Source organism: Manis pentadactyla, chromosome 6, assembly GCF_030020395.1.
Source record: "Manis pentadactyla isolate mManPen7 chromosome 6, mManPen7.hap1, whole genome shotgun sequence".
NCBI classification, from domain to species: domain Eukaryota; kingdom Metazoa; phylum Chordata; class Mammalia; order Pholidota; family Manidae; genus Manis; species Manis pentadactyla.
The window spans coordinates 7,254,766-7,282,470 of NC_080024.1; the positions used below are offsets into that span (position 1 = coordinate 7,254,766).

General features: G+C 36.5%; 1 protein-coding gene across 5 annotated transcripts in view; it reads right to left on the reverse strand.

Moving 5' to 3' along the window:
• The window catches only part of DIS3L2 (DIS3 like 3'-5' exoribonuclease 2), a 372,410-nt gene that overhangs the window by 153,609 nt on the left and 191,096 nt on the right, over positions 1–27,705 (reverse strand). For all 5 annotated transcript variants that reach the window (XR_005030205.2, XM_057503433.1, XM_036912160.2 and 2 more), the window contains one exon: positions 20,227–20,400. Coding sequence is in view for 4 of the 5 variants with exons in the window: in XM_057503433.1 (XP_057359416.1) it covers positions 20,227–20,400 (174 nt within the window). In the remaining variant the exon portion in view is untranslated. The remainder of the gene's footprint in view (positions 1–20,226; positions 20,401–27,705) is intronic.

The window sequence follows — 27,705 nt, forward strand, 5'->3', positions numbered from 1 at the left end:
GGAGGGGAATAGGTGAGTGTCAACTATCTCGGCCTCTCCCCCAACACCATTTTATTTATGCTGGTAAGATGCAAAGGCTCAGTTTGCACTGGGTGCCACTGATACCAGCGGGTGTATTGTGGTAACTAGCCCTCATTCATCAAGTCTATTTGCTGCCAGATAGGGATGGAGGCTCATCTCACCCTGGAACCTGCTAGCATAACTTTCATGGGACAATTGCAACATTGCCTACTTTTGCTGGATGGAATGACAGAAGATCAACTCCACTCTCAGCTCTGCCAATGCTATTCAAGCAGGGGAATCAGAACACAACCTGCGTCCACTGGATGGGGAATAGGGACAGCTTCTCGCTTGGCCCCACTGATACTATCCCAAAAGAGAAACTGGAGCGTCCCTGCTTCTACTGAGTAGAGGAAGAACAGCTCCGTGCTTGGTTCCACTGACACCACCCTGACAGGGGAATTACAGCACTACCAACTGCTTGTGCTATGCAGGGGATGAAAGATTGCCTCCCTGCTCAGATCTCCTGACACCTCTCAAAGGGGGAATCAGAGAATCACCTGTATGTGGCAGGCAAGATGGAAGATTAAGTCACTGCATGGCTCCACAACACTGCCAGGTGGGAGGAATCGGAGCAAGGACACTTTATCTCACGGGATAGGACGGGGCTATGTGGAATATCAGCATCTTGCCTACCCCACTGAAACCACAGCATGTGTGTGCATGCGTGTGTGGCCTTTCCACTGATGTCTGGCTGAAGTACGGTGGGTATTTCCCAAAAGGGTTTCTGTTGTTAGACTACCCTTTCCCTAGTCTTTTGGCTACAGGAGAAAGGTTTCTCTTAAAGATGATTATTCCCCTGCCTTTTGGCCATTCCAGGTCAGTAACTTCTGTAGCACCCGACCTGGATTTGTAGCACCAATAAGGAAACTCAGGGGAACCACTGGCATGTTGCTTCCTGAGTCCTGAGACCCCTCCCCCGGGCACTCTGCCTTCTTTTTCCACCTTTCAGAATCTTCCTATGCTTGTTTGTTGTGTTATGTCTGTGTTTTGAATCGTAATAGCTCAGGAGGAATGGGTATATTCCATCTTTGTTAGAAACAGAAATTGTGCCTTATTTTATTATAATAATTTTAACATTTTATTCCTTAAGATGTTTTCCTACCTAATTTTCACAGCAACCTCTTTGAAGGCACTGGACTGTGTCTTATGTTACAGAAGTATTTACTTTCCTAGGAATACCAAAAAGAAACAGGAATGAATCCCAACACTTGCTTCAAAATATGTTACATTGAATAAATTAATACATATTCTGAAAATTCCTAAACAAAGTCTTCTTTCTTCTTTTCCTTTTCTCCCTTCTTTTATCCTACACACGTTTATTTACATATATATGTAATTTTTTATATACAAAGAACTGAATTAGATTTTAGAAGGAGAAAAACAAATAAAACCTAGCCCTGGGTTTTGAGAATGTCACTATCCATTAGGAAGATAGAGTCACTTAGAGGTAAATACGGCAAGTGCTATAACATAGGTATGAACAAAAACAGTCAAAGGAAAGGAGCATGGGGCATGACTAATTCTTCCTGAGTGTGATGGCAAAGGCTTCAAAGCCATTAAAATAGACCCTGAAAAACGGATGAAGTATAGTACAAGGCATAGTCAAGACTGTAGAACCATGACAGAGTAAAATGGTTTGGGGAAAGATAATGGGCTGAGTGCAGAATAGGATACTGCACAGAAAGCTAAGAAATTTATTTTACTGTTTCCCTATTGTCAATAAAGTTGATAATTTCAGTTTTTTTAGTGTGAAGCTATCCAATATTTCCTAATCTTCAGAATGACTTGCCCATATAACTATTTACTTCTCATGGCTTTTATTTTCAAATTATTTCTTCTTTTCTCTCTCCCTGTTCTTTTTAATAGGAGGTTTGTTTCTTCCCAAAAACTTTCTGCTCAAAGTTGTTTCATTTTATCTCCAACCCCATGAAAAAGTGAAGAGACTTCAGAGTGACCTCTGTGGGACTAGCAGACTATGGACCTCTGAGAGCCACTATTCCCTATGAGGATTGATAACACTGGCAAAATTGTCAAAATCAACCTTTTCATAACTCTGGAAATTAACCAAAAGCTTGCAACAAATGATGTACATTTATTCAAAGAGAAATGGCTGAATCTCAGTAAGAACAGTGAGCTCTGTAAGGTTTTTACTTGCCTTATTTCTATGTCCCTCTCACCAGCTCTGCAGTAGCCTTGAAAACCAACAGCCTTCTAATTATGGTGAAAACCAGCAGCCTAGCAGCCACTGGAGAAAGCAGAACAGATTTAGAAGCTAACCAAAAATAGCATTATAGAGGAATTGTCATTAATTTGCCCTGTTTGGCAGTTCCCTGAAAAACCCCATTCACATTAATTCGGCCTGATTTACTCCTTAATCAGTACAAAGTGCCTTGTAGCCCCAGGGGTGTTTGTTAAAAACAATTAGCAGTAATTATTTAACATTGCAGATTTCTGGCATAGCGATATAATGGGCAAACCAAAAAAGTTAAAAGTCAAAGCTGAAGAATAAGATGTCCATAAAGACTTTGAAAATGCCTGACATATTCCGGGGGATTAAGACAGTCACACACATATACAGGGCTGTGGACCAACCGAAGAATGAGCATTCTAACATCTGGCTGATCTTGAAGCACAGGCAGGAAGTGAAAACTAAGGCAGAGTTGTAAAGTGCATGTCTGAGCATTGAAGTTATATCCCAACACATGGACAGAGGCCCTCAGCAAAAGCTGGAAGACTACTGGTTCTAAGCATTTCTGGAAATTTTTGTGCATTCATTAGCTGGCCACTAAGCTAGTCAAGCAGAAACTTTAGTGGCTTCAACAAAGAATACAGACTCTACAGTTTAGTTCTAGTAGGTAAAAAATAGCAGCAAAAACAAACAGTGACAACAACAAGCCTTGGTGGGGGAGGTGATCTGATTTTCAGAGTTTACACATTATATTATATAAAATGCAATAGATACAGATGTATCTTTATGATATAGATGCCATCATGAAAATAGTAATAAAAGAATAGCTGAAGCAGCTAAACTAATAGCAAAGTAGATTTCAAGATAAAAGGTATTAATAGAGACTAAGAAGAACACTTTTTAATGATAATAGGGTTAATGCATATTGAACACATAATAATTATAAACACATATGCACTTAACAATACAGCCACCAAATACATGAAGCAAAAATTAACAAACTGAAAGGAGAAATAGAAAATTCAACCATAAGAACTGGAGATTTCGATATTCAACTTTCAATAGAAAAAAAATTAGACATAAAATCAACAAGGAAACAGAAGACTTGAACAATAATATCAAACATCTGGATCTAACAGATATCTAGAGTGCACCCCACCTAAAAAAGCAGAACGCATATTCTTTCAAATGTATATGGAACATTCTCCAAGCCATAAGCTAGTTTCAATAAATTTCAAGTGGCTAAAATCATACAAAGATGTTCTCAAACCCAAGTGGAGATTAGTAATTAGTAACAAAAGGAAACTTGGAAAATTCACAAATATGTGGAAATTAAACAACACACTCCTAAATAACCAACTGGTCTAAGAAATCACAAGGGAAATTAGAAAATATTTTGAGGTGAATGAAAACAAAAACACAACCTACCAAAACTTATGAGACATTACCAAAGCAGTGCCTGGAGGTAGATTTATAGTTGTAAAATATCTACATAAAAAAATGGAAAGATTTGAACTCATTAACATAACCTTCCACCTTAAGAAACTAGCAAAAGAAGAGCAAACTAAGTTCAAGCAAGTAGAAGGAAATAATAAAGATTGGAGCAGAAATAAATAAAACAGAGAATAGAAAAATAAGCAAAAATAAACAAACCCTAAAGTTGATGTGAAAGGAACAATAATGTTGACAAAATCTTAGCTAGACTGACCAAGAAAAATGAGAAGATTCAGATTATTAAACTCAAAAAGGAAAGAATAGATATTACTAATAACCTTACTGAAGTAAAAAAAATTACAAGGGAATAATACTATGAACAATTGTATGGCAACAAATTATATAACCAAGATAAAAATATACCAACTACTGTAAGTGATTTAAGAAGAAATAGAAAAGTTTAGTAGACAAGTAAAGAGACTGATTAATAATAAAAAAAATTTCCTACAAATAAAAGTACAGAGCCAGATCGCTTCATTTGTCAAATGAACCCAACATTTAAAAAAGAATTAACACTAATTCTTCACAACCTCTTCTAAAATTCATTCTATGGGGCCAGTATTATCCTCAAAAACAAACAAACAAACAAAGACATCATAAGAAAACTACAGACCATGATATCTTAGAAATATAGATGCAAAAGCCTCAAAAGAACACTAGCAAGCCAAATACAGCAACATAAAAAGGATTATACATCACAATCAAGTGGGATTTAATCAGGAATGCAAGGTTGGTTCAACATATAGAAGTCAATCAATGAAACAGGTCATATTTATAAAAAACAAAACTCACATAGAGGCAGAAAAACCACTTAACAAAATACAACAGCTTTTATGAGAAAGACTCAATAAACTAAGAATAGAAGGAATTACCTTCACTTTGATAGGAGGCTTCTATTAAAATACCCACAGCTCTCATTATAATTGATGTTTTAAGACTGAATGGTTTTCCCCAACATGAAGAACAGGAGACAAGGAGGTCTACTGCTGCCACTTTTATTCAACATTGCACTGGAAGTTCTAAGAGAGCAACTGAGCAGGAAAAGTAAATAAAAGCTACCCAGATCAGAAAGGAAGGGCAAAACTAGCTCTATTTACAGATGACATGATCTTCTAAATATAGAAAATTCTAAGATAACCACAAAAAACCATAGTAGAACTAAAAATGAGTCCTACAAAGTTACAGGATACAAGACTTACATATAAAGTATGAATTCTATTATCATGTATATAAATGTTGAATCACTGTGTTGTACACCTGAAACTAATGTAATACTGTGTGTCAACTACCCTTCAGTAAAAAAAAAAATATGAATTCTATTTCTATATATCAGCAATGAACAATCTGAAAATAAAATGAGGAAAATAATTTCATTTATAATAGGATCAAAAAGAAAAAAATACTTAGGAATAAATTTAACAAGAGATGTGTAAGCAGTGTATACTGAAAACTACAAAACATTATTGAAAGAAATTAAAGACCTAATAAATGGGAAGATATCTCATGCTCATAGTTTGGAAGCTATAATGACAACATTTCCCAAACTGACCTACAGAATCAACACAATCCCTATCAAAACTTGACCTCTTTTTTTTCTTTTTTCTTTTTTTGGAGACAGGGGGTGGTGGAAGAGAAATTGACAAGCTGATCCCAAATTAACATGGAAATGCAAGAGATCCAGAATAGCCAAAAAGTTCTGGGGAAAAAAAGGGAAGTTGGAAGATTCACTTACAAACTTAGACTAAAAAGTTACAGTAATCTAGACAATGTGGTACTGACATAAAGACAGACCTATCAATGGAATAGAATTTTGAGAGTCCAAAAATAAACATATAAATTTATGGTCAACTGATTTTTTTTTTTAAAGGGCACCAAGACAATTCAGTGGGGGAAAGAGTCATCTTTTCAACAATAGTCTCTTCCTATGGTGTTGAGACAACTGTATATCCATGTGCAAAATAATGAAATTGACCCCTACACCACATCATATATAAAATTAACTGAAAATGGATCATAAGCATTAATAAAGAAGCTACAAGTATAAAACTCTTAGAAGAAAACAGGTGTAAATCTTTGTGATCTTGGCTTAGCCAATGGTTTCTTTGGTATGACACCAGACATACCAGCAACCAAAGAAAGGTAAGTTAGACTTCCTCAAATATAGAAATTTTTGTACTTTGAAGAATAGCATCAAGAAAGTGAATCAACAGGAAAAAATATTTGCAGATCACATGTCTGATAAATAACCATATCTAGAATACAAAAATTACTTATAACAATAAAAGGACAATCCAACTTTTAAATAGGCAAAGGATTTGAATAAACATTTTTCCAAAGATGATATACAAATAGCCAATAAGCACATAAAAACAAGTTCAGTATCATCAGTCATTAAGTAAATGCAAATCAAAACCATGAGATACTAGTTCATATCCAAAAGGATGACTACAATTACAAATACAGATAACAATGCTGAGGATATAGAGTAATTGGGACCCTCATACACTGCTGGTGGGAATGTAAAATATGCAGCCACTTTAGAAAACAGACAGTTACTCAAAATAGACTGACTACATGAACCAGCAATTTCACTCTTAGGTAGATATCCAAGAGAACTGAAAACCTATGTCCACATAAATATTCACACCAGCATTATTCATAACTGCCAAAAAGTAGAAACACCCAAATGTCCATCAAAGAATGGATAAAGTATGGTATATCCATACAATGTAATACTATTCAGCCATAAAAATGAATGAAGTACTAAAAATGTGCTACATTATATATGAACCTTGAAACATTATGTCAAATAAAAGAAGCCTGAAATAAAAGACCACTGATTATATTAATCCATTTATGAAATGTCCTGAATAGGGAAATTCACAGATACAGAAAGTAGATTTGCTATTGCTAGGAGCTAGTGGGTACATGGATAGGGGAGTGACTGCTAATGGGTATGGGATTTCTTTTCGGGTTGATTAAAATGCTCTGGAATTAGTGGTGATGGTTGCACAATTTTGAGAATATACAAGAAACTACTGAATTGTACACTTTAAAAAGGCAAATTTTATGATATTTGAATATCTCAATATAAAAAAAAAGTGAAAAGACTCTGCCACCCCGACATTTAAATACCCCTATACCCTAGTAGTTTACTCCAAATCCTAGGCCACCCAAACAAAAACATTTTTTCATATCATTATAGTATAATTTCCATACAGATTTTATTTAGAATGTACAGAAATTAGTCATCTTTCCCATGCACTCATATTGTCACAATGCTATAAAATTATTTCTGGGTACAAACTGAAATACCGTCTTATCTTACAATAGGCAATTTTCACCTGTTCAGATAAGATCTACTGATCTTTGAATATCTGTCTTCTCTAAGAGTGATGCTATTTATCAATATAAATTTTATGTGTTGACCAACTACTCAAGTACTTACAATTAAGAAAATCCAGTTGTGGATCTACTTCAGTACTCATTAATCTTTGTTACTATCTATGACTTTCTTGTAATTTCATAAAGTGAGTTGGGGATTTACACAAAGGAAATAATATTGCCATTAGTTTCCAATGACAATCACAGCTTCCCCATTTAATGCAGAACAGCTTAATCTTGCTTCCCTTTAAGTAAGTTAAGAAGGGGCTCCTTTTGCAATGGAAGAGCTGAGATTTAAAGCATGATCCTTAAATTTCTTGTGTTGCCCACAGTGAGGCACAGTTAATATTTATTTGTCAGGTAAATGTAGCAGAGAGCCACCATTTTCTTTCAAATCCAAGAATGAGATGGCTCTGAATGACCCAAAAAGGACTGCAATGGGGTTTTGGTGAGGACTTGATAATATGGGTAAATGTAGTAACCACACTGTTTTTTCATGTGAAACCTTCATAAGAGTGTATATCAATAATACCTTAATAAAAAAAATTTAAAAAAAGGATATCTCAAACAGAGTAACACACCTTAGAGCTAATACATTCTAACAGTAAATATTTAGTTGAGCAATTTCAAAGTGTATCCTAAGGAACATTAGATCCATGAGAAGATACATCAGAAAAAGTTCTAAGATACCTATTAACCCACTGCTTTCCAAAAATACTTGGAACCCTTTTATTCCATAATACCTGTTAAAATCCCAAAGAACTTGTGACATACTAACATGTTTTTCAAAATCCTAACCTGGTCAAATAATCCATTTTACAAAAAATGAAACTGTTCTCTCTCTCCATCTCCCCCAGTTTAACTGATTTGCCCAAGGTCCCCAGGTGGTCTCTAGGAAAGCCATACTACCTTCCAGGGTTCCTTCTATGCTGCCACACTCCTTTACCAGAGGAACCTCTTCTAATGGCAATGTAACCATATTGAACCTCCCAATAAACAGCAAGATCATTAGTCATTTAATGTTAGTTATGTTTGAAAGCTTTCCCACAAAAGGGTTGATCTGAAAGAGGTTGGTATTGTATGTCTCTCCTTTCAAGTTGCTATTTCAAGGTTGGTTTTACCTGGAGTGAGATGAAATTTCTGTCTATTTGTAACAGTTCCATCTTGAAGATATTTCAATATTTCTTACCACAACACCCTTTCTGTGCTCAGTATTTTTAGCACATTGTTTTCTATTTTGGCATCAGAGAAGCTACAGTTTGTAATTTTACCTCCAGCTTCATATTTCTTCTTAAAAGTGAATACAATGTCCTGTTTATAATAATAAAATCACTAGTTGGCAGAACGACATTAAATGGAAAAAAAAAGAGAGAAAGCAATTGGAAAATTTAGAGCAAGCAATTTTAAGTGCCAAGTTTCACATTTGTAATGGTCCAGTGGAGGTCACTGGGCTTCCTTTTTATTGAGGGAATAGTAAAGAAATAGATATCCACAAGTTCTCCTGTTAAAAACTATAGAAATCACCTCTACTCAATGAAGCTCATAGTTTTACTGTAAAGTGACATGATCCAAACTTCCACAATATTATTAACTGTAGGAAAAATTTAAAAAGCAGCTTAGCATGGTATTTCCCCCCTCCAATATTTAGGTTTTCATTTTCCACTTTAATTGAGCTTTTAAGCTTTGGTTTCCTATTCCAGTTTAGCAACAAAGGAAACAAAACAAGTTGAATGAAATTAGAAATAATTGGAGCCAGTCTCAGAAATAACCATGGGGTTTCTTGAGCTTCTGGTGCAACCCCCTTCAAGCAGTTTCTTTGGATATATTCTCTTTCTAATACCCAAAAGGCTTGTAGTATTAATGTTGTTTTTTGTTTGTTTGTTTAACCTCTGATGCCCTGCTAAAGAGAGCTCAGATCTAGGCCATGCAAGCAGAGATTCTCCACAGATGGGAGCTGAAGGTCCTGAAAAATGGTGCTCCCAATCAGAAGGGCTAGATCACCCCTAGGAGTTCACACTAGCCTTGCTTCTTGAAAATTGCTAACCAACCATTTTTCTTTTCAAAATAAACACTATTTCTCTCAACTTCAGTTTGCAAAATATTACCCCAATTCCACTGGACTAAAAAACTGGAATTTTACTGACATAATTGGATTATGAGGTTTAAAGATTGATGGAACTTTTCTGTTCCAAATATAATTGTTCAAATACCAAACCTAAACAGGGATGTAGAAGTCCTTACATAGCTAGAGCAAGAGTAACATGGCAGGCTCATGGCACAGTGGCCCAGCAAAGGGGGTCAAGAAGCCATCAAAACCATAGGAGTTGTGGGTCCTGTTACAGAAGGATCTGGGAGTCTTAGGGGAACACATCACCTTTTCTACAGCCACAGCCTATCACTAAAATGAAGACTGCTTTAGTCACTAGTTCCCTCACTGCTTACTCATTTCTAAGACCTCAGCTCAAGTAAAAATGACCCTGGCGATTTGTTCATATTGATAGTATAGCACTTGCCATACTCTGCTACAATTTAAGTATAAATCTGTCTCTCTGAGGAAGAGTAATGCCCTGAAGAACAAGGGCTGGACCTTACTTATCTTGAATTTTCCAGTAACTAACTTAGTACTTGGCATATATTATATATACACATATATATTCTATATACACATATGTAAATAAATGTATATAGGAGAGATGGGAGAAAAAGGAAAAAGACATAGAAGATTTTATTTAGGAGTTTATAGAATAGGTATTAATTTATTCATAGTACATGTATTTTTTTTGGCATGCACTGGGACTCATTCCTAGGAAAATTAATATTGATAAAACCTCTTTGAAAGCACTGGACCTCTGAACAGAAGAACTAGTATTATACTCTTGCACCAAGTACCTCTCTTCTCCACTATGATTGCATATTTGACTAAGGCTTAAAATGTCTGATTCATGATCTTCTGCCACGAGACTGAGTTCCATAAGAACAGAGACCACATCTACTTTAGTTCATTGCTGAATCCCCACTGTCCATGGATGGTGTTCAATAAACATCTGTTTGTTGAAAAACTGAATAAATCTATCATGAGACCAGTCAAAGACAAGGAAAAGTTCAAACATTTCAGCATACTATGGACTTCTCTTTATGTTTATCTTTTATTTAAAAAATAAGAAATCAATTGTGACTACATAAATGCATTAACTAACCCTGGTACCCTCACCAGATGAATGGGTTAGGTAGTAAGTACGGTGCACAGATGAAAGCATCGGCATTCCGAAAAAAGGCAATGACCCTGGCACTCTTGTTAGTTCCTATGCTTTCAGCCAACTGTGATTAATGGGTATTTATCCATGCCCAGTACATGGATTTATGGAAATTACCTAGGTTTAGCTAAACTAATCCTTACAAAATAGGCAAGTGGCTAAAAAAGACTTCCAAAGATCCACAGATTGAAGATAATACTAAACTAGTAATACTGTTAACACAAAGAAAATAGCAAAGTTGACATTTCTTCTATTCCTAATATGAATTTATCATCAGCCACATGATGATATCAAAACAATGACTGTCAATCATATGCTACCTAGCAGACACTTAGAAAAAGAAATAAACACAATCTGTCCCTTAAAGGTAAAATGATTTTTTTAACAATGAGAAAAGATATTACTGCTTCTGAAAAAATAAAACAAGAAACTCAAAATTTAAGATAAAATTTTTTAAATGGATGTTTTGAAATGTTTCCACTGTTACACAATTTGGGGGTCAAAAATGGTCTAAGAATATAAAACAAAAAAACTACTTGTATCTACATTTAAACTTCCTAACAGAATTTTCTAACTTGTTTTTAAAGATACCAAATGAAAAACAACACAGGATTATGAAACCATTTTTTTAAATGTAGCACTTTTCAGCTAGTTCATAAGAACTGATTGAAATGAAAGATGGAAATTTATTAGCTGGCTTTCAAAATGATTCTGAATATAATCAGTGAATAGGATTGAAAAATGATTATTATGATTTAGTAAGTTCAGCTCACTTCTTCCCAAAATACAATGTATCTTTTTCTATAAAGAAAATTAAAATAAAAACTCTAAGTTATAATCAGACCTTTCTGTTTCCTGAAGCAAACTTTTAAAAAAATCAGTAAAGAATATTCAATCACATTGCTTTTACCAAAAGTAATTTGATTAAAATGAAGTCTCCTATAACTTTTTAAGTAAAATTAAAATATTTTTAAATTATTTCATTATATTTTCCATTTTTATGTATGTTTATAATGTGCATAATAAATTAGTAAAGTGGTAAGTACACTTGTAATTTTGTAATTCAAAATAAAGACACATCATTGGAAATGCATGTTCAACAAAGTTCAGAGATTTCTACTTCAGACATCAGGAAGCAGGTGAAAGATTTTAAGAAAACAGGAGTAAAACAAACCAGACTTGAATTTTAGAAACAATCCTAGAGATAACAGGCAGGGAGAAAGTGTTTGGAGGTTAAAGCTATTAAAAAAAAAACCCTGTTAGGATTAAAGATGGTGGCATAAGAAGTGAGACAGAAACCTCCTCCCAAAACCACATAGGGAAATAGAGCAAATATATCTAATCCTGAAAGAGCAACAGGAATGAAGGCTACAGCAGACTGCCTACACCTGGGGAAAATGGTGAAGTACCAAAGCCATGATCCAGAGGGGCCCAAACCCTTCCCCCACCACAGCTCACTGGAGGGAGGAAAGGAGCAGGGAGTGGGTGGAGGCCTAGGGCTGCTGAACACCCAGCCCTGGAGATCTGCTCTGGGAACACGAACCTACATTACATGGTGTGCTGGAGAATAGTGGGGTTGGAAAGCTAAAACAGGCAGAATACTTGGAGAAACTGAGATTCCAGCAACACATATCCACAGCCAGCCACTCTGGCACAAAAGAAAAGTAAGCAGTCTGAGAGACTTCCTAACAGCAAGAGCATTGCTAAAGGGGAAAGGATTGCACAGAGCTTGCTGTTCAGGAGAAAGGACAGGTGGACAAAATTGTCTGGGTGCACTGTGCCCAGCAGGCTGGGAATTTTCAGAAGCTTCAGGCTGCCAACGCAGCTATGAGGCTGCCCACCACAATAGGGAGCCTGTCGTTCCCTCCTCCCAGCTGGCACCAGCTTGCAAACTGGCTGCACCCACCATTGCACCAGGCCAGCCAGAGGGTGGCCCCACCTACAGCAGCTACAAGTGCAAAGCATAGAGGATTCTCCCTGTGCTCTCCGCCCACGAGACCTGGTTGTGGAGACAGGTACTGCAGCCAGGAAGCAGGAAACAGCTCTTTCCTCCTCTTCCCACAGGCACCAGCATTGCTTGACTGAGACCCCTGCCATTGCTCCAGGAGCTGAGCAGCTCCAGGGGGCACTAAAGGGCTCCACCCACAAATATGAAACATCAAAGGAACTGGGTTCAAACCAAAATCCCACAAACACCAGAAAGAGGGCCAAGTGAAACCGAACTCATCAACTTTCCTGAAAGAGATTTCAAAATAAAAATCATTAACATGCTCATGGAGTAACAGAAAAATATTCAAGAACTCAGGGAAGAATTTAAGAATGAGACACAAATGTTGAAAAATACAATACCTAAATGGAGGGATTTAAAAGCAGATTGGATGAAGTAGAGGAAATGGTAAATGAAATAGAAATTAGAGAACAGGAATACAAAGAAGCTGAGGTACAAAGAGGAAAAAGGATCTCTAGGAATGAAAGAATATTGACAGATAGTCTCTCAGGCCATGGAGGTGCACAGATATCCCAACACAAGGGACCCAAGGAAGACAACACCAAGACATATAATAATTAAAATGGCAAAGACAAAGGAGAACGACAGAGTATTAAAAGCAGCCAGAGAGAGAAAAAGGATCACATACAAAGGAAAACCCATCAGGCTATCATTAGACTTCTCAACAGAAACCTTACAGGCCAGAAGGGAGTGGAATGATATATTTAATGGAATGAAGCAGGAGGGCCTTGAACCCAGCAAGATTAACATTTAAATTTGAAGCAGGGATTAAACAATTTCCAGATAAGCAAAAGCTGAGAGAATTTACTTCCACAAACCATCTCTACAGTGTATTTTGGAGGGACTGCTTTAGACGGAAGTGTTCCTAAGGCTAAATAGCTATCACTAAAGGAAATAAAACCACAGTAAAGAAAGTAGACCAATAAATTACTAGGCAGATGTAAAATCAAATCAACTACCCCCAAAGTTAGTCAAGGGATAGACAAAGAGTACAGAATATGATACCTAATATATAAAGAATGGAGGAGGAAGAAAAAGAAGGAAAAAGAAAAAAGAACCTTTAGATTGTGTTTGTAATAGCACACTAAGTGAGTTGAATTAGACTGTTAGATAGTAAGGAAGTTACCCTTGAACCTTTGGTAACCACGAATCTAAAACCTGCAATGGCAATAAGTACATACATATCGATAATCACCCTAAATGTAAATGGTCTGAATGTAACAATCAAAAGACATAGAGTCTCTGAATGGATAAAAAAACAAAACCTGTCTATATGCTGCCTACAAGAGACTCACTTCAAAACCAAAGACATGCACAGACTAAAAGCAAAGGGATGGAAAAAGATATTTCATGCAAACAATAGGGAGTAAAAACAGGAGTTGCAGTACATGTGTCAGACAAAATAGACTTTAAAACAAAGAAAGTCACAAGAGACAAAGAAGGACATTACATAATGATAAAGGAGTCAGTCCAACAAGAGGATATAACCATTGTAAGTATCTATGCAACCAACATAAGAGCACCTACATATGTGAAACAAATACTAACAGAACTAAAGGGGGAAATAAAATGGAATGCATTCATTTTAGGAGACTTCAACACACAACTCACTCCAAAGGACAGATCAACCAGACAGAAAATAAGAAGAGACAGAGGCACTGAACAACACATTAGAACAGATGGACCTAACAGACATCTACAGAACACTCCACCCAAGAGCAACAGGATACACATTCTTCTCAAGTGCACATGGAACATTTCAAAAATAGATCATATATTAGGCCACAAAAAGAACCTCAGTAAATTCAAAAAGATTGAAAATTTTACCAACCAGCTTCTCAGACCACAAAGGTATGAAACTAGAAATAAATTACACAAAGAAAACAAAAATGCCCACAAACACATAGAGGCTTAAGAACATGCTCCTAAATAATAAATGGATCAAGAAAAACAGAGATCATGCAAAAAGTGGAGACAAATGACAATAACTTAACACCGCAAAATCTGTGGGATGCAGCAAAGGCTGTGCTAAGAGGGAAGTATGTTACAATACAGGCATACCTCAGGAAAGAAGAGCAATCCCATATGAACAGTCTAAATTCACAATTAATGAAACTAGAAAAAGAAGAACAAATGAGGCACGAGGCCCAAAGTCAGTAGAATGAGGGACATAAAGATTAGAGCAGAAATAAATGAATCAAGAAGAATAAAACAATAGAAAGAATCAATGAAAGCAGGAGCTGGTCCTTCAAAAAAATAAACAAAATAGATAAACCCCTAGGCAGACTTATCAAGAAAAAAAGAGAGTCTACACACATAAATAATCAGAAATGAGAAAGGAAAAATCACTACGGACACCACAGAAATACAAATATTTATTAGAGAATACTTTGAAAAATTATATGCTAACAAACTGGATAACCTAGAAGAAATGGACAATTTTCTAGAAAAGCACAACCTTCCAAGACTGACCCAAGAAAAAACAGAAATCTGAACAGACCAGTTAGCAGCAGTGAAACTAAGTTGGTAGTCAAAAAACTACCTAAGAGCAAAACTCCTGGACCAGATGGCTTCACGGCTGAATTTTATCAAACATACAGTGAAGACCTAATACCCATCCTCCTTAAAGTTTTCCAAAAAGTAGAAGAGGAGGGAATACTTCCAAACTCATTCTATGAGGCCAGTATCACTCTAATACCAAAATCAGACACAGACACCACAAAAAAAGAAAATTACAGACCAATATCCCTGATGAACATAAATGCAAAAATACTCAACAAAATATTAGCAAATCGAATAAAAAATACATCAAAAAGATCATTCATCATGATCAATTAGGATTTATTTCAGGGATGCAAGGATAGTGCAATATTTAAAAATCCATCATCATCATCCACCACATCAACAAAAAGGAGGACAAAAACCACGTGAACACCTCTACAGATACTGAAAAACCATTTGACAAAATTCAACATTGATTCATGATAAAAACTCTCAACAAAATGGGTATAGAAGGCAAGTACCTCAACATAATAAAGGCTATATATGACAAACCCACAGCCAACATCATACTTAACAGTGAGAAGCTGAAAGCTTTTCCTTTAAGATTGGGAAAAAGACAAGGATGCCCACTCTCCCCACGTTTATTCAACATAGTCTGGAGGTCATAGCCATGGCAATCAGACAACACAAACAAATAAAAGGCATTCAGATTGGTAAGGAAGAAGTTAAACTGTCACTGTTTGCAGATGACATGAAATTGAACATAAAAAACCCTAAAGAATCCACCCCGAAACTACTAGAACTCATAACTGAGCTCACCAAGGTTGCAGGATACAAACTCAATACACAGAAATGTGCTGCATTCCTACATACTAATGAAGAATTACTAGAAAGAGAAATCAGGAAAACAGTTCCATTCACAATGGAATCAAAAAAATAAAAACCTAGGAATAAACCTAACCAAGGAAGTGAAAGACCTATACCCTGAAAACTACAGGACACTCATGAGAGAAATTAAGGAAGATACCAATAAATGGAAATACATCCCGTGCTCATGGAAAGGAAGAATTAATATTGTCAAAATGGCCATCCTGCCTAAAGCAATCTACAGATTCAATGCAATCCCTATCAAAATACCAAAACTCTTCTTCAACAAACTAGAGCAAATAGTTCTAAAATTCATATGGAACCACAAAAGACCTCGAATAGCCAAAGCAATCCTGAGAAGGAAGAATAAAGCTGGGGGGATTATGCTCCTAGAATTCAAGCTCTACTACAAAACCACTGTAATCAAGACAATTTGGTACTGGCAGAAGAACACACTCATCGATCCATGATTAGAGAGCTCAGATATAAACCCAAGCATATATGGTTGATTAACATACAATAAAGGAACCATGGATATACAATGGGGAAATGACAGCCTGTTCAATAACTGCTGTTGGCAAAACTGGACAGCTACATGCGAGAGAATGAAACTGGATTATTGCCTAACTCCATACACAAAAATAAACTCGAAATGGATCAAACACCTGAATGTAAGTCATGAAACCATAAAACTCTTAGAAGAAAACATAGGCAAAAATCTCTTGAATATAAACATGAGCAACTTTTTCCTGAACACAATTCCTCGGGTAAGGGAAACAAAACAAAAAATGAACAAATGAACAAATGGGATACATCAAACTAAAAAGCTTCTGTACAGCAAGAGACACCATCAGCAGAACAAAAAGGCATCCTGCAGTATGGGAGAATATATTTGTAAACAACATATCTGACAAGGGGTTAACATCCAAAATTATATAAAGAACCCACATGCCTCAACACCCAAAAAGCAAAAAACCCAATTAAAAAATGGGTGGAAGATATGACACTTCTCCAAAGAAAAAAAATTCAGATGGCCAACAGGCACATGAAAAGATGCTCCACATCACTAATTATCAGAGAAATACAAATTAAAACCACAATGAGATATCACCTCACACCAGTTAGGATGGCCAACATAGAAAAGACTAAGAACTACAAATGCTGGCGAGGATGCAGAGAAAGGGGAACCCTCCTACACTGCTGGTGGGAATGTAAATTAGATCAACCATTGTGGAAAGCAGTATGGAGGTTCCTCAAAAAACTAAAAATAGAAATTTCATTTGATCCAGGAATTCCACTCCTAGGAATTTACCCTAAGAATGCAAAAGCCCAGTTTCTAAAAGATATATGCACCCCTATGTTTATTGCAGCACTATTCACAATAGCCAAGAAATAGAAGCAACCTAAGTGTCCATCAGTAGATGAATGGATAAAGAAGAGGTGTTAATATACACAATGGAATACTATTCAGCCACGAGAAGAAAACAAATCCTATCATTTAGAACAACATGGATGGAGCTAGAGGGTATTATGCTCAGTGAAATAAGCCAGGCAGAGAAAGACAAGTACCAAATGATTTCCCTTATTTTTGGAGTATAACAATAGAGAAAAACTGAAGGAACAAAACAGCAGCAGACTCACAGACTCCAAGAAGGGACTAGCAGTTACCAAAGGGGTGTGGCAGGGGAGGGTGGGTGGGGAAGGAGAAGGGGATTGAGGGGTATTATGATTGGTACACATCGTGTGTGTGGGGGTCACAGGGAAGACAGTGTAGCACAGAGAAGACAAGTAGTGACTCTGTGGCATCTTAATACACTGATGGACAGTGACTGCAATGGGGTATGGGGGGGATTTGATAATATGGATGAATGTAGTAACCACAATGTTTTTCACGTGAAACCTTCATAAGAGTGTATATCAATGATTCCTTAATTTAAAAAAAATCACTGTTACTATGGTCATAGCAGAGTGTATCCTATAGGCTCCCCATATCTTTGGATCTTTTCACAAGACACACAGGTGTGTTTTAGCAGAGGACTTCTACAGAGCGATGCTCCAGTTCCACAGTCTAACCCACAAGACAATGGAAGCCAAAGAAAATGGCAAGGTGGAGCCCACTGGGAGAGCTGAGAGCAACAGGAGGCTCTGACTCTTGCGGTGCCTTTTTATTTATCTATAGGCTAGGAATCAGGCTTGAAAAGACTGAGCACCTCTCTTTTCTGATATTCCCATTTACTATTATTGAAAGCTATGAAAGTTATTATTAAAAATAATTTGAACAGTGGAGCAATTTATAAAATGAAAAGTAAAGTACTGCCTCACTCCCTCCTACTACTGCACTGAGTCCGCAATGGCGATCAAGTCCAGTTTGATGTACTTCCTTTCAGACCTTTTCTGTGCATATACATTTACACATGTACATATATATGTATGTGTGTGTATATATACACTTACATAGTTTTTATATTATTTGAGCTTATAAAAAATAAACTTATATTCATAGTATTCTGCAACTTGTTTCTTTTGCTTCACAGTATACAACGGCCATCCTTTTAGGTCAGTCCACATGGATCTAGCCATTTTTCAGTGGGAGGAAATGCTCTTTTTGATATGACAGGCTATTTAACCATTCCTTTATTGATGGACATTAGCAGTGTCACTTTTATAATAATGCATCAGTGAACATTCCTGCACATATATCCTGGTACACTTCTTTGAGTAGGATGGATTTCTGGAAGTAGAGTTTTTGTGTGAAAAGGTAGGTACATTAAAAATGTTGATAGCTACTGGGGAATGGCTATACTAACTTATACTTCAAACAACAAAGTTCAGCCAGTCATTCTGACTTTCTTTTCTCATTAATTTTTCTTTTTATAGATTCCTACGTATAGGAAAAGATCTCATAAAACAAGCCCCCCAATTTGTATATGAGAAAAGGAAGGTTCAGAGAGAGTAAGGTTATGGGCCCAAGATCTCAAAGCCTCTGACAAGATAACTGAGCAGCAGAAGTTCTATGAATGGTGGTTAAAGCCGAAGCCAGGATGGCAACTCGAGTTAACTGACTTTAAATATCATGTGTGCTCTACTGGAGCTACTAACAAGTAGGAAAGGGGAATACCTTCTCCTTTTTCTTGCTGACACTCAGCAAGAAAAGAAGAAAGGCAGTAAATTCTCAAAATATACAATAAGCAAGAAGGAGCAGAGAAGGAAGATTCTCAAACTAGGTGGAGTAATGGACATCAAGAGCAAAAGGCATCACAAGTTCAGCTGCATGAAGTGAGCAAGTGTGGTAGAAAAGACTGACATGGGATGACCTTAACAAAAAACCTTCCACAGCCTCAGTGGGTTGTATGAAAAGTTTCTTGGTTCTAAATATCTCCATGTGGCATCCAAAATGAATGCCAATACTGAAACCAAATTCTGAAGCGAAATATCAGAAAAGAACTAACATCCCACAATGAAGAAACATCTTCAAAGAAGATGTTGTTATAAAAATACCACAAAAGTACTTTCCACCAAATTCCAGACCTAAAAGTAAAGCTTTAAAATGAAGTTCCAAGCACAGAAGTCTTGAATCCTTTGCTCTGTGCCTAAAGAGTCCCATTTAAAGGAAGGCACTTCTAACCAGATAACGCTGTCTTTATTTGGCCAGACCTATGGGCCAGAGCAATGAGCAAAGAAGGTGGCAACTGTGTCTTTTGAAATTAGAATGGTCTAGAACAGGAGTCAGTACACTTTTTCTCCAAAGGTCCAGAGAGCCAATATCTTCGGCTTTGCAGGCCATTTGGTCTCAGTAACAACTATTAAACTCTGCTGTCATAGTGCAAAAAAACCCAAGCCATACACAAAATATGACCAAATTAGCATGGCTGCATTACAATTCAACTTTATGCATGCAGAAGTTTGAATTTTACGTAGTTTACATGAAAGATTATTCTTGTTTTGATTTTCTTTCCAACCATTTAAAAACATAAAAACCATTCTTAGCTCAAGGGCTGGATTTATCTTGCAGGCCATAATCTGTGAACCTCTAATACAGAGCACTTAATTCTCAACTGAATTAAGTGATGAATAGTGATGGAAAGATGGAGTAAAATCACAAGTTACTGGTGAGAATGATCACGAAAAATAAGGAGAGAAAAGCACAAACTATCAATACAAGGAAGGAGAGAGGGGGCATCATTATAGATCCCTCCATCATTAAAAGGATAATGAGGGAATTATGAATGACTTTAAGCCAATAAATGCAATATTTTAGATAAAATGGATAAACTCCTTGAAAGATATAATCTGTCAAGATTATTCAAGCAAAACCAGTATTTATATTCCCTACATCTATTAAGGAAACTGAATTCATAATTTAAAACCTTCCCACATAGTTTAAAACCTTTCCAGCTTGTAGGAAAGTTAGGTTAGAAGGCAGAAAGGTAGAAATACATTGTTCTTAAAGAGTTTCAGATTGTTACCTTAAATCTCGTCTCTTTCTGAATTCCTCTGGTGGAATGGCCCAGGGCAGGCCTTGAGGGAGACATTTTAGAACCTCTGAAGAGAAATCTGAGAAATCCACACCATACTCTGTTAGTATTCCTTCTGTTTCAGGCTCGATTTCACCAGCCTGCCCAAGACTCTTAGCCAGCTGCCTGTGGACAAGGCACAGAAAAACAACCATGTTAGTGAATAAATGGAAGGTAGGCACCTGTTTCCTCTCTAAAAGCCCTGAGGGTAACAGGGAAGTCTTCAAAACCTCCCGCTTACCCCAGCAACAATACTATCATCAGTACATGGGGGCCAAACAGAAGAGATAATGACACTCTTGTCCTGTTAAATCAATGACTAGACTACAGTATAATTTTATCTTTCTTCAGGAATTGTAACCTGAGAAGGAGGGGCCATACAGCCTTTTCTTCTGACTCCTGCAATTGTTTTTCATGGAGAAGTCGCATATTTGTACTGTTAAAAGCTTTTGTTAATTCTTTTTCTTAAAAACACCTTTAGAGGCAATTCTGACAATCCAGTTTGCTGTTAAATCATCAGTTTCACAGTGCCTATACCTTAAGTTATGCTCACTAGATTGGATCTGAGGCTTACAATTACAGTTCTACTAATTTTTATCTCAATAATTTAAAATATTTTATCTGAACACAGAAGTAATATATGTTCCCTGTAAAGAAGTTGAAGATACAGAAATGCAGTGAGAAGAAAATTAAAATGATCTGTAATCCAGTCACCCAGCAAACTACCACTCACATTTTGGAGTACAGGTCCATTAAATTTAAGACTGCATATGATAGGATAGTCCTAACATTATGAGTAGGGTTCCACTTTTCAGAGGGCAGATCTTACTCTTTATCGGTGAGTCTTCTATACAGACACATATACCAAATTGACAGCTTTGTTCAGTAAGTATTAGCATGCCACATACAGACCACAAGTCTATATGGTGAATACAGTCAACAAAAATCATGATATGAGTCTTCAAATAGCTACCTTTGTAGAGGGTGTTGGGGAGACCAAAAAGATGGCCACCTCTTCTGTCGTGTACATCTACTCACCCACCAGGAGATTCCAATAATCCACCCATAGCTGTTCCTGCAAGGACTTTGGCTCTGGCATTAGGGCCTTCTCTGAGGCCATTCAGTTTCTTTGAAGAATATTCATTTCCTACATAAGAATAGATGCCTGGTTGCCAGAGTTCTTAAGTGCACAGTGGTGGAGAGGGACTGGGGATGTGGCCGACTCATAGGCAGACTTTTAACAAATTCCCTTCTTCAGCCTTGCTACCAGAACACAGCCATGGTGACAGCAGGGCTGGCCCCATTTCTCACATGTCAACCAGGGGAGACCAGCCCACAGCCCACACATCCACCTGCCCACCAGCATAGGTTCTAGGTGGCCTGTGGGCTGACCCGTGGACTCCTCACAGACTGTGGATTCAAATTGGTGCTTAGGTGGTGATCTCCTGGAAATTACATCAAAAAGCCAAAGACAGCAAAAATATGAGGTAAGAATATAGAAAGGTATCAAGAAGATCTACAAATATTTTGAAATCAAGGAACCCATGAGTTAAAAAATAAATAAAAAGATAATTAGAGAAGATTTTGAACCTAATGAAATGCAACATATCAATATTTATGAGAAGGAGTTAAATCAGTGCTTTGAGGGAAATTTACAGCATTACTCATACTAAAAAAGAAAAAATGTGTAGGCTCAATTATCTAAACTCCTACTTTAAAAAACTGAAAAAAGAAAAGCAAATAGACCCCAGGGAAGCAGAAAGAAGGATATAATAAAGAAACAAGAGTCAATGGATAGAAAATGAACAAACAATAAAGAAAACCAAACAAAATCAAAGCTGACTCTTTGAAAAGAGAACAAAATAGATAAACTTCTGGTGAGACTAATCAAGAAAAATAAGGACAGAAAGACACAACTATCAATACCAGGAATGAGAGAGGGGATACTGTAGTCCCCACAAGCATTAAAAGAATATTTAAGTCAATAGATTCACCATCTTTGATGAAATGGATAAACTCCTTGAAAGAAACAATCTGTCAAGATTATTCAAGCAAAACCAATATCTAAATATTGCTGATCTATTAAAGAAATTATATTCACACATTAAAACCTTCCCACAAAGAAAACTACAGCCCCAGATGGCTTTACTGGTAAATGCTTCCAAGTATTTAAGAAAGAATTAATGCCAATTCTATACAAGCTCTTTCAGAATACATAAGAGGACACAACACTTTCCAACTAGTTTCATGAAGCCAGTGTTACCTTGATACCAAAATCAGACAAAAGATTCTTGAGATCAATATGCCTCATGAACACAGACTTAAAATTTTTGGAAATACAGCCATAAGAAGAAAACAAATCCTACCATTTGCGACAACATGGGTGGAGCTAGAGGGTATTATGCTCAGTGCAATAAGTCAGGTAGAGAAAGACAAGTACCAAATGATTTGACTCACTTGTGGAGTATAACAAAAAAGCAAAACTGAAGGAACAAACAGCAGCAGACTCACAGACTCCAAGAAGGGACTAGAGGTTACCAAGGGGAAAGGGGCGGGGAGGGAGGGAGGAGAGGATTAAGGGGCATTATGATTAGCACACATAATGTAGGTGGGTCACAGGGAAGGCAGTATAGCACAGAGAAGACAAATAGTGACTCTACAGCATCTTACTACACTGATGGACAGTGACTGCAATGGGGTCGGGGGGGGCTTGATAATACAGATGTATGTTGTAAAAACCTTCATAATTGTATATCAATGATACCTTAATAAGAAAAAGATGGCAAAAAATTCCTTAGGAAATATTAGTAAACAGAATTCAGCAACATATAAAAAAGGGTAATACATCATGACCAAGTAATTCAAGATTTGTTCAATATTCAAACCTCAATCAATCTAATTTATCACATTAGCAAACAATGATAAACATAAAATCACCTCAATAAATTCAGGAAAAGCACTGGACACAATCAACACCTATTCATGATGAAAATGTTCAGTAAATGAATAATGCACAGAAATACCCTCAACTTGATTAATGGCCCCTATGAATCCTAGAGCTAAAATCAAACTTAATGATGAGTGAGTAAATGCTTTCATCTCATCAGGAAGAAGACAAAGGTGATTACCCTCACCAAAATTATTAAACATAGTTTTGAAGGTTCTAGTGAGTGCCATAAAGAAAGAAAAGGCCCCATCAAGCTATCATCAGACTTCTTAACAGAAACCTTACAGGCCAGAAGGAAGTGGCATGATATATTTAATGCAATGAAACAGAAGGGCCTGGAGCCAAGAATACTCTACCCAGAAAGATTATCATTTAAATTTGAAGCAGGGATTAAACAATTTCCAGATAGGTAAGAGCTGAGAGAATTTACCTCCCACAAACCACCTCTACAGTGCACTTTGGAGGGACTGATATAGATGGAAGTATTCCTAAGGCTAAATAGCTGTCACCAGGGGAAACAAAAACACAGCAAAGTAAAACAATTAATTACTAAGCAGATGCAAAATCATATCAACTACACCCAAAGTCAATCAAGGGATAGAGAAAAATTACAGAATATGATAGCTAATATATAAAGAATGGAGGAGGAAGAAAATAAGGGGGAAAAAAAAGAACCCTTAGTTTGTGTTTGTAATAGCATACAAAGTGAGTTAAAATAGAATGTTAGACAGTAAGTGAATTATCCTTGAACCTTTGGTAACCACGAATTTAAAACCTGCAATGGCAATAAGTACATACCTATCGAAAATCACCCTAAATGTAAATGGACTGAATGCAACAATCAAAAAACACAGAGTCACTGAATGGATTAAAAAAACAAGACCCATCTATATGCTGCCTACAAGAGACTCACCTCAAACCCAAAGACATACACAGACTGAAAGTAAAGGGATATTTCATGCAACTAATAGGGAGAAAAAAGCAGGAGTTGCAGTACTTGTATCAGACAAAATAGACTTTAAAACAAAGAAAGTCACAAGAGACAAAGAAGGACATTACATAATGATAAATGTAATTACATTACATAATGATAAAGGGGTCAGTCCAACAAGAGGATATAACTATTATAAATATCTATGTACCCAACACAGGATCATCTACATATGTGAAACAAATACTAACAGAATTAAAGGGGGAAATAGGATACAATGTATTCATTTTAGGAGGCTTCAACAGAACACTCACTCCAAAGGACAGATCAACCAGACAGAAAATAAGTAAAGAGACAGAGGCACTGAACAACATATTAGAACAGACAGACTTAAGGATATCTAGAGAACACTCCATCCAAAAGCAACAGGATACACGTTCTTCTCAAGTGCACATGGAAGATTTTCAAGAATAGATCATATACTAGGCCACAGAAAGAGCCTCAATAAATTAAAAAAGATTGAAATTGTGCCAACCAGTTTCTCAGATTACAAAGATACGAAACTAGAAATAAATTACACAAAGAAAACGAAAAAGCCCACAAACACATGGAGGCTTATCGCCAAGAATCAATGACCAAATAAAAACAGAGATCAAGCAATATATGGAGAAAAATGACAACAGTAATTCAACACCACAAAATCTGTGGGACACAGCAAAAGCCATACTAAGAGGGAAGTGTATTGCAAAACAGGCTCAGGAAAGAAGAACAATCCCAAATGAAGTCTAAACTCACAATTAACGAAACTAGAAAAAGAAGAACAAATGAGGCCCAAAGTCAGTAGAAGGAGAGACACAATAAAGATAAGAGCATAAGTAAATATAATTGAGAAGAATAAAACAAAAGAATCAATGAAAGCAGAAGCTGGTTCTTTGAGAAAATAAACAAAATAAATAAACCTCTAGCCAGACTTATCAAGAAAAAAAGAGAGTCTACACACATAAACAAAAACAGAAATGAAAAAGGAAAAATCACTATGGACACCACAGAAAAACAAAGAATTATGAGAGAATACTATGAAAAATTATATGCTAACAAACTGGATAACCTAGAAGAAATGGACAACTTTCTAGAAAAATACAACCTTCCAAGACTGACCCAGGAAGAAACAGAAAATCTGAATAGACCAATTACCAGCAAGGAAATCGAACTGGTAATCTAAAAACTATCTAAGAACAAAATGCCTGGACCAGATGGTTTCACTGCTGAATTTTATCAAACATTTAGTGAAGACCTAATACCCATCCTCCTTAAAGTTTTCCAAAAAGTAGAAGAGGAGGGAATACTTCCAAACTCATTCTACGAGGCCAGCATCACTCTAATACCAAAATCAGACAAAGATACCACAATAAAACAAAATTACAGACCAATATCCCTGATGAACATAAATGCAAAAATATTCAAAATATTAGCAAACCAAATTCAAAAATACATCAAAAAGATCATCCATCATGATCAAGTGGGATTCATCCCAGGGATGCAAGGATGGTACAACATTCGAAAATCCATCAACATCATCCACTACATCAACAAAAAGGAGGACAAAACCACATGATCATCTTCATAGATGCCGAAAAAGCATGCGACAAAATTCAGCACCCATTCATTATAAAAACTCTCAACAAAATAGGTATAGAGGGCAAGTACCTCAACATAAATAAAGGCCATATATGACAAACCCACAGCCAACATCATACTTAACAGCAAGAAGCTGAAAGCCTTTCCTTTAAAATCGGGAACAAGGCAAGGATGCTCAATCGCCCCACTTTTATTCAACATAGTTCTGGAGGTCATAGCCATGGCAATTCAACAACACAAAGAAATAAAAGACATTCAGATTGGTAAGGAAGAAATCAAACTGTCCCTGTTTTCAGATGACAGGATATTGTATATAATAAACCCTAAAGAATCCACTCCAAAACTACTAGATCTAACATCTGAATTCAGCAAAGTTGCAGGATACAAAATTAATACACAGAAATCTGTTGCATTCTTATACACTAAAGATTAACTAGCAGAAAGAGAACTCAGGAAAACAATTCAATTCGCAATTCCATCAAAAAGAATAAAATACCTAGGAATAAACCTAACCAAGGAAGTGAAAGACCTATACTCTGAAAACTACAAGACAATCATGAGAGAACTTTAAGAAGACACCAATAAATGGAAACACATCCCGTGCTCATGGAAAGGAAGAATTAATATTGTCAAAATGGCCATCCTGCCTAAAATAATCTACAGATTCAATGCACCTGTCAAAATACCAACAGCATTCTTTACCAAACTAGAGAAAATAGTTCTAAAATTCATATGGAACCACAAAAGACCCCAAATAGCCAAAGCAATCTGGAGAAGGAAGAATAAAACAGGGGGGATTACAGTCCCAGACTTCAAGCTCTACTACAAGCCACAGTCATCAAGATAATTTGGTACTGGCACAAGAACAGACCCATAGACTAATGGAACAGACTAGAGAGCCCAGATATAAACCCAAGCATATATGGTCAATTAATATATGATAAAGGAGCCACGGATATACAATGGGGAAATGACAGCCTCTTCAACAAATGGTGTTGGCAAAACTGGACAGCTACATGCAAGAGAATGAATCTGGATTATTGTCTAACCCCATACAGAAAAATAAACTCAAAAAGGATCAAATACCTGAATGTAAGTCATGAAACCACAAAACTCTTAGAAGAAAACATAGGCAAAAATCTCTTGAATATAAACATGAGCAACTTTTTCCTGAACACATCTCCTTGAGCAAGGTAGACAAAAGCAAAAATGAACTCATGGGACTACATCAAACTAAAAAGTTTCTGTATGGCAAAGGATACTATCAACAGAACAAAAAGGCATCCTACAGTATGGGAGAATATATTTGTAAATGACATATCTGGCAAGGGGTTAACACCCAAAATACATAAAGAACTTACATTCCTCAACACCCAAAAAGCAAATAACCCTATTAAAAAATGGGTGGAGAATATGAACAGACACTTCTCCAAAGAAGAAATTCACATGGCCAACAGTCACATGAAAAGATGTTCCACATCGCTAATTATCAGGGAAATGCAAATTAAAACCACAATGAGATATCACCTCACACCAGTTAGGATGGCCAGCATATAAAACACTAGGAACAACAAATGCTGGCAAAGATGCAGAGAAAGGGGAACCCTCCTACACTGCTGGTGGGAATGTAAAATAGTTCAACCATTGTGGAAAGCAATATGGAGGTTCCTCAAAAAACTAAAAATAGAAATATTATTTGACCCAGGATTTCCACTCCTAGGAATTTACCCTAAGAATGCAGGAGCCCAGTTTCTAAAAGACATATGCACCCCTATGTTTATTGCAGCACTATTTACAATAGCCAAGAAATGGAAGCAACCTAAGTGTCCATCAGTAGATGAATGGATAAAGAAGATGTGGTACATATACACAATGGAACATTATTCAGCCATAAGAAGAAAACAAATCCTGCCAT